An 8,976-nucleotide genomic window follows, 5' to 3' on the forward strand; every position below is an offset into this window, starting at 1 on the left:
AGTTCAGTGGTGAGGTCACTGACCAGCCCTCTCCCTGTAGTTTACTCTGGACAGGCACAGAGAGGGGGAGAAGGAGAGAGAGATTATATGTGTTGGGTACTTAGACTAGTCAGTGGCTCACAGCTCTCATTCAATTCTCTCTCTCTCACACACCCTTCCCTTTTTTCTCAGAGAAAAAGAAATAGGGTGAGAGAGGGCAAGGGGTAGAGGGGGTAAAATAGAGGGATCAGCTTCAAACAGTTTTTTGTGAATAATGGAGCTCCTAGTATTCCTCAGGACTGGCATTGTTCTCTTTCTCTCTGCTTCGCTCCCTTGCTTTCTACTCCTCTATCCATCTCACCCCCTTCCCTCTTCAATGCGTGCACGCGCGCGCACACACACACACACACACACACACACACACACACACACACACACACACACACACAAATCTTCAGAGGTAAAGGAGAACGCAGTCAGTGTGAGTGTCTCTCTAGGCACGGTTAAACGAACAGACAGCAGATGTAAAGAGAGCGATGCAAAGGGAGACAGAGAGACAGAAGATGGATCTTTTTCTTCTTTGTGATTCAAACAATCGCCTGGTGGAACTCATGATGATGTCATGGTGATGGAGTGTCAAGGAGGAGAGGAAAAGGGGGAGCCACAGTAGAATGTTGGGATGCACCCCACCCTAAGAATCTGCTGGCGACTAGGTTCCTGTGATATCTCTAGGCACCCGTGGAGAGCCGCGACACACACACACACACACACAGTGCATTGATGAAAGGTGAGGAAGGCTAGTCATAAACTTGAACACACACACGCACTAGGATACGCCCTATGAGCACACTGGGAATCTTGACTGTTGTCATCATCAATTCCGAAACACACACACATAGCCAGAGTGTATGTTAAAGTGTATTTGAAAGCCTTCTCAGGTTGACATTTTTAAGACGCCAACATACACTGATTTATCAACACTGGCTGCTGTGTGTGTGTTTTTCTCTTAAGCTGACATTAAGCTCACTTAGAGTTATTAGGAGGACAGACCTCTCACAGTGCCGGGCTGCAAAGCATCTTTGGATTGTAAGCACTTAATGTCCTCCAGTGAAAGAAAGAATGAAGGAAATATACACTACCGTTCAAAAGTTTGGGGTCACTTAGAAATGTCCTTGTTTCTGAACACACACTGGACAGACAAACTCTGCCTAGAAGGCCAGCATCCTGGAGTCGCCTCTTCACTGTTGACGTTGAAACTGGTGTTTTGCGGGTACTATTTATTGAAGCTGCCGGTTGAGGACTTGTGAGGCATCTGTTTCTCAAACTAGACACTCTAATGCACTTGTCCTCTTGCACAGTTGTGCACCGGGGCCTCCCATTCCTCTTTCTATTCTGGTTAGAGACAGTTTGCGCTGTTCTGTGAAGGGAGTAGTACACAGCGTTGTACGAGATCTTCAGTTTCTTGGCAATTTCTCGCATGGAATAGCCTTCATTTCTCAGAACAAGAATAGACTGACGAGTTTCAGAAGAAAGTTTTTTGTTTCTGGACAGATGCATATCTTCATTCCCGGTTATGTGAAATCCATAGATTAGGGCCTAATTAACTTTAATTGACTGATTTCCTCATATGAACTGTAACTCTGTAAAATCTTTTAAATTGTTGCATTTTTATTTTTGTTCAGTATAGTTTGTTGGTCATGGTGATGTAGTAGGTCGTCATGGTGACATTGGTGATGTCGTCAGTCGGTCATGGATGAGAGAGTGTTGTTAATTTTCTCTGTTTGGCTTCATTTCCTGCTCTTAGGCGTGAGAGAACACTGCAGTATCATAGACCAGCTGGTACACACACACACAGGGGGTATGTCTCTTGGAATCAATTGTCATCCGTTCTGCATGGTGGAGTGCCTGTAGTGAGACGAGGTGTGTGTGTGTGTGTGTGTGTGTGTGTGTGTGTGTGTTGTGTTGTGCTGTGTGGGTGTGGTGGTGTGTGTGTGCTGTCGTGTGTGTGTGCTGTGAGAGAGAGGAGGGGGATGGAAATAGAAGGAGCGAGAGCAGGAGCTCTCAGGTTTTGGTCTGTGTGAGTTTGGTCATTTGAATTGTGTGTGAATAGAGTGAGAGTCTTCCTGTCACTGTCCATCCATCAACACCGTAACCCCAGGCAACCAGAGGGGGCAGGACAGTGCGCTATGGCAGTACCACAACCTCTTTTTTTTCTCTCTTTACCTTCTCTCTCGCTGTTGCTCTCTCACTGTCTCTCTCTCAATATCTCGCTGTCTCTCACTGCATGTCCAGTTCAGGCTTGGCTTGTTCCTCACTCATGCAAAAATGTACCCTCCTCTGCCCCCCCCCCCCCCCCAGCCAGCCAGCAGGCGCTATGCTATGCTGCTCTCTCTCTCTCTAATTGTGTGTTTGGCCATGTCCTCTCTGCCATCTGCTTGGGCCTGTTGCGGGACTCCTGGGAGTGGGACACACACACACCTTCAAGTTCTCTTTATAAACCGACCTATTTTCAAATAATAAGCATTCTGTCCTCATACATATTTTTCATACAGTCATTATTATAATAATCATGTATTTGTATAGTGCTTTTCAATACAAGTAACAAAGTGCTTCACATCATAAAATAATAAAATAAAATAAAATAAAAGTACTAACAAATAAACAAAGACAGCAAATTAAAGCATATATTGAAGGCCTACATTAAAATCATCTTTCTAAAAGTGTATCTTTAGCAGGGATTAAAAAAAGAGGCAGTGAATCTGCAAGCCTGAAATCCTCTGGCAGACCATTCCAAAGTCTAGGGGCCCTAATGGCAAATGCCCAGTCTCCTTAAGTTTTCAACCTAGACTTTGGAATGGTCAACAGTGTCCTGCCAGAGGATCTCAGGCTGATATATAGGATGGGGGCTAAACCGAGTCTTGCTTTAAACATGATTAATAGTGTTAAAATCTATTCTAAAAGTGACTGGTAGCCAGAGAAGCTGACATGGTTACATTTTCTGGTGCCTGTTAAAAGCCGAGCGAGCAGCAGCATTTAGAACTAACTGTAGACAATGGAGTGATTGATTGACAAAGAGTGTATACAAAGAGTTACAATAAAAGCATGTATAACTTTCTCCAGATCAGTGACCTAGCTATATTTCTTAGATGATAAAAGCATGATTATGTTGTGATTACGTTGACATCTTTTCATGACAATGATGATAATTCCGATCTTTTTTGTGTTCCACTTTGTTTGAGAATTTAAATAAACCAAGAAGCTAATGTATCAGAGAGAACAGTCTGCTCTCATCTACATGAAAGACTGAAACCTGGTGTGTGTGTGTGTTTAGAATATGGTAAAATATGCATTTGAAGTCTATCTCTCTGCCCTAGGGGCTGGCTCATTAACATGGTGGGACAGGAATACTATTTGATCTTTTTCTTGCTTCCTTTCTTAATTTTTTTCTCTTGATATTGTTCTTTCTTTTGCTGATTTTTTTTTTATCTCACACAAACACACACAAAACGATGAGCGTAGGCTCGATCTGTCTAGTCATTAGCTCCACCAGGAGGGGGTCTCTGTCTCCTCAACTCACCAGGGATAGTGAGGTCTTCTGGGCTTGGTGTATTGAGGCCTCCCCTCTCCTCCCCTGCTGGCTGTGGAGGTTTAGCTAATTCTGCTGATCAGCAGGGAGGAACACCAACAGGCTAACCTACTGTCTCTGTCAGACAACAAAACAGTATGCGTGTGTTTTGTACTTTTTAAAATTGGTCACAAAAGAAAGAAAAAAATTGAGACAGGGGTGAGACAGGGTTGTAATCTGAGTCCAACCCTGTTTGATATCTATGGCGTCAGCTCAGTCAGTGGAAAGCACCAGAGATGCATGTCAAATGGCACCCTATATCCTACATAGCATACTACTTTTGACTAGAGCTCTATGGGCTCTGGTCAAAAGTTGTGCACTGTAAAGCGAATAGCGTGCCATTTGGGACGTAGCTCAAGATGTACCTTTTTATTAGTCTTCTGCTCAGTGTGTGTGTGTGTTAGTAGGGTGATGTGTGATGACAGGGTTGTGTGTATAAACTAAAAATGTGAGACCTCCCTTGTGTCTGCTCGCCAGAGGAGGATTTGGGTGGGGAGAAGGGGGAGGATGTGTTTGATGTCTGAAGGAGGGAGTGAAGATGGAAAGAAGGGAGGAGGTGACAAAGGTGCTCTAGAATTACAGAACCATATCAAGTACAGTATGTGTGTGTGATCCACCTTGTGGCCAGCTGCTCTCTTAGTCACCAGAGCTGTAAATGTGAAGAGGTGTGTGATTGTAGACTGTGTGTGCATTTGTTCATACATCTGTTTAGTGTTTGTGTGACAAATATACTGTAGTTCCACACTTTCATGACGTGTGTGTGTGTGAGCCACAAACCCCACCTCCTACCCCATGACTCGTTCTGACATCACAGGCTGTGACCTCATTATGACTGAAAGGCAGCAGAACAGAACTCAAGTCCAAACACACACACTCTCACATTCTTTCACATATACAACCCCCCCCCCCCCCCCCCCCACACACACACTGCATGGTATTTGGACTTGGACTATCTGTTGCAGTTAGAGGAGGACTGAGGAAACAGAAGCTGAAGCTAAGATCAGAGTTCCAGCCTGATAGACAGACAGACCTGGGTGAGGCCAGACAGAACCTAGCCACTGCTAATGTAACACAGGCGTCACTGTGCCTGTATAGAAGTGTCCTGTAGCTTCCTTCACTGTCCCAGTCCTCTTACTGCGCTCTAACAAGTGGTTCGCAAACGAGAGGCCGCCCGCTTGACAACTGCTTAGCCAGCTACACCACCGAAAAGCTAGCAATTCAGCGACACGAAGGGAGACATTTCAAGTTGTGGCATTACGGTATATGATCTTAACTCTGTTACACTAACCCTGAGATATGATGAGGTCAGTGTACCAGATGATTACAAATCAGATGTAAATGTCATATTATTTAACATGTGGAAGTTATGATTCATTCCTGCATTGAGACGACATGAACTCTGTTATTCTCCTGTACAGTGGATTAAAGTGAGCTAAATTAAATCAATCTGCTTTTTTTGTTTAGTGCTCCAACTTTCTACCTCAAATTAGTCCTTTTGGACGTTTTTCTTGGTAAGCTCTTCTCATGACGTGAACTCTGTAAAACTGTCCTGTGTGTGTGTATCTGACCCAGATAGTTGTTCCCTTTGGTAGACTGCGTCCACCAGAGTATTCACTATAGTAGGTAAGCTTACATCCCCTATGTGAATGACTTTGTGTGTGTGTGTATCTGACCCAGATAGTTGTTCCCTTTGGGAGACTGCGCCCACCAGAGTATTCACTATAGTAGGTAAACATCCCCTATGTGAATGACTTTGTGTGTGTGTGCCGTTTGTAGATGTTTGTGGTACAACCAGTCATTAGCTTGTTTCTTTCTCTCCTCAGTTCAATGGCTCTTAGAATTAGTTTGTGAGCAGAGGCAGCAGGGTTGTGTGTCTTTCTCTTCCTGGATTGTGACTCAGGGGTCAGTGTTTGCAGCGTGCACACACACACTCTGTTTCCGGGAAACTGGCCTGTAAATGATGTGTGTGTTTGCAGATCAAACAGAATGCCAGCTAGTCAACTATGGACTGGTAGCTCTACTACCTGTGTCATGTTAGCTGATAGACTATTTGACTAATGCTCTCTCAGCTGATGGGCTAGTGGAATAATGTTCTGTCAGCTAATTGGCTAGAGTACTAATGTTCTGTCAGCTGACAGGCTAGTGGACTGGTGTTGTCCTGTCAGCTGATTGGCTAAATGTTTTGTCAGTTGATTGGCTAGTGGGCTACTGTCATGTTAGTTGATAGGCTGGTAGACTGGTAATGTTCTGTGACCTAATGTTGATTGGTTGTTCCAGGAGCAGCCGGCGTGTAATTGGTGAAGATGTCTGATAATGGGGACATTGAGGACAAGCCCCCAGCCCCGCCCATGAGGAACACCAGCACTCTGATTGGCTCCTGCAGCAAAGATCCCGCCCCCCATGGCTCCAAGCCCCTCCCCCCCAACCCAGAGGACAGGAAGAAGAAAGATCGCTCCATCAGGTCCATCCTGACAGGAGGAGGAGACAAGAGTGAGTCCTGTGTGCGCGCGCACAACGAAGGGAGGTAACCAGGGGGAAGACAGACATCCAAATCCCCCAGGATCCCTTGCGGTAGCTTGCATGGTTAGCCTTCCCATGAGCCTCTCCTCTCTCCCTTTCTCTCCTAATTTTATCTCTCTCTTTATCTCTCTCTCAGCCAACAAGAAGAAGGAGCGTCCAGAGATCTCTCTGCCTTCTGATTTTGAACACACCATCCATGTGGGCTTCGATGCGGTCACTGGAGAGTTCACAGTGAGTCCATGTGCTCTACATCTATACTCTACTAGGGTCTGTCTACATGCTCGAGATCTAGGGTCTGTATCTAGTAGGGTGTTTAACAATGATTCAGCTGATCAACTATGGCCTGTGTAGGATAGTGGAGGATCCTCAGAGGAGGAAGGTGAGGACCATCCTCCTCAGTGAATGTCATTAAATAAAAAATMTAACAAACATTTAAAAAGTTATCCTTTTTAGATAAAACTATACTAAATATAATCACGTCACTAAATAATTTATTAAAATACACAATTTTGCAAAGAAGATCTACAGGAGCCTCAACAGCACTCTGTAGGGTAGCAGCATGGTGTAGCCGGAGGACAGCTAGCTTCTGTCCTCCTCTGAGTACATTGACTTCAATACAAAACCTAGGAGGCTCATGCCCATCAATAGACTTCCACTGTAATTGCCAACTTCCGCAGGACGTCCTCCAACCTATCAGAGCTCTTGCAGCATGAACTGACATGTTGTCCACCCAATCAAAGGATCAGAGAATGAATCTAGTACTGAAAGCATAAGCTACAGCTAGCACTGCAGTGCATAAAATGTGAGTAGTTGACTCAAAGATAGAAATAAAATAATTTAACAGTTTTAAACAAATTTCTTCTTAAATTTAGAAACAAGAGAGAAATAAAGATTTTCGTTTTTTTTCTTCCACTTTCAGTTTAATTTAGTTAGCTAGGAAATGCTAGCTTTGTTTAGCCTACTAAAACACCCTGCTCAAACAGAAGGATGCTATGTTAGCTAGCTGGCTATGACTATCCAACACAACATTGGAACTCTTCCAAGTCAAGGTAAGCTTTTGGTTTAACTAATTTATTGCCACCTGGGCCCACCGGTGTACCTGCTTACTGACTGCACACTGTAACGTTACTGTATTATTGTAGCGGGTTTCCTAACCCGTTAGTTCTATTAGCTATGCTGACTATGACGTTACTTTAGCTCATATGGTGACAACGATGTAGGCTGTGTGTACTGTAGCGGTTTGGCTTGCAAAGGTTTTTCGCCTGGTCACATACAGCTGTTGTGTTTTGCATTGAAGTCCACAAGCGAAGGGAAGCGGTGAAAGGAGATGGGGAAGGAATACAACATGGCAGCTTTGAAACTGTGTTAACGCGTGATCAGGGGTTTATTCATTCCGGCAATTCTGTTGAAAAACGTTTCTTAAACAGAAGCATACAGAACAAAACAGGAATAAACATACCTGAATTTGTCCAATAGAAACTCATGCTTGCAACTGTTGGACTAATGATTACATTATAAGCTATATAAATAAAGAGGCGCACACTATATATAAACTCCCAGTAATTTATTGGGTAAATAAATGTACCCTGAAGAAGGCACAGTGATGCAGGAACGTTGGTGATTTACCTAATAAATTGCTGCGAGTTTATGTATAGAGTGTGTGAATCAATTTATTTTCATAGCTTATAGTTTATTTGCCGTTAGTCAACACCGACACACAAAATAATTTAATAATAATAATAATAAACCTAGGCTAGGTTGTAGCAACCTCGTGATGGGTATAGTGAAAATTTGAGTATCATGTAGTAGCCTAAACCTATCAATTTTACATTGAACTGGGTGAATGGAAATGAATGACAGTTATCCAATATGCTGTAATAGAAATAAGGCCATGGTCATGAAAGAAAACGGTCCTCCCTCATCTGAAACGGAGCTGACCGCCACTGGTGTAGGAGTATCTGTTCTCTGGACAGCAGGCTGGTACACTGTAACTGAGTCAGAGCAGGAATTACTTTAGATTTGGAGTGAAGAAAACTAGCTACAGCACAGTGCCTCCACTTATTCCTAATCTCTCTCTGTGTGCTTCCCAAATGGCTCCCTAATACATATATACTGTATATATATATATATTAGTGCACTACTTTTGACTAGAGTCCTATGGGCCCTTTCTCCCTCAAACCCTCTTTCTCCCTCAAACCCTCTTTCTCCCTCAATGCCTCTTTCTCCCTCAATGCCTCTTTCTCCCTCAAAGCCTCTTTCTCCCTCAAACCCTCTTTCTCCCTCAAACCCTCTTTCTCCCTCAAACCCTCTTTCTCCCTCAAACCCTCTTTCTCCCTCAATGCCTCTTTCTCCCTCAAACCTTTCTCCCTCAATGCCTCTTTCTCCCTCAAACCCTCTTTCTCCCTCAAACCCTCTTTCTCCCTCAAACCCTCTTTCTCCCTCAATGCCTCTTTCTCCCTCAATCCTTTCTCCCTCAATGCCTCTTTCTCCCTGTCTTGTAATAGGCGGAGATCTTAGGAGGAATGGAGCGAGTGAGGAGAGGGAGAGGGAAGCAGAGTGGGGGATGATACTGTAGGATGGAGATATGACCCAGTTCTCTGACCACTGCAGACACAACATCTTTCTCTTGTTACTAACATTGTGTGTGTAGGGCATGCCGGAGCAATGGGCTCGGTTGCTCCAGACCTCTAACATCACTAAGCTGGAACAGAAGAAGAATCCTCAGGCTGTCCTTGATGTTCTCAAATTCTATGACTCCAAGGAGACTAACAACAGCCAGAAATACATGAGCTTTACAGGTACACACACACACACTAGCATATGTACACACACACACACACACACACACACAC

General features: G+C 44.0%; 1 protein-coding gene across 1 annotated transcript in view; it reads left to right on the forward strand.

Moving 5' to 3' along the window:
* The window catches only part of LOC111956852 (serine/threonine-protein kinase PAK 1-like), a 21,447-nt gene that overhangs the window by 3,619 nt on the left and 8,852 nt on the right, over window positions 1-8,976 (forward strand). Inside the window, exons 2-4 of the mRNA XM_070436735.1 lie at window positions 5,882-6,094; window positions 6,261-6,355; window positions 8,775-8,922. Of these exons, the coding sequence (XP_070292836.1) occupies window positions 5,908-6,094; window positions 6,261-6,355; window positions 8,775-8,922 (430 nt within the window). The 5' untranslated portion in view covers window positions 5,882-5,907. The remainder of the gene's footprint in view (window positions 1-5,881; window positions 6,095-6,260; window positions 6,356-8,774; window positions 8,923-8,976) is intronic.

Source organism: Salvelinus sp. IW2-2015, linkage group LG4p, assembly GCF_002910315.2.
Source record: "Salvelinus sp. IW2-2015 linkage group LG4p, ASM291031v2, whole genome shotgun sequence".
Classification (NCBI taxonomy): domain Eukaryota; kingdom Metazoa; phylum Chordata; class Actinopteri; order Salmoniformes; family Salmonidae; genus Salvelinus; species Salvelinus sp. IW2-2015.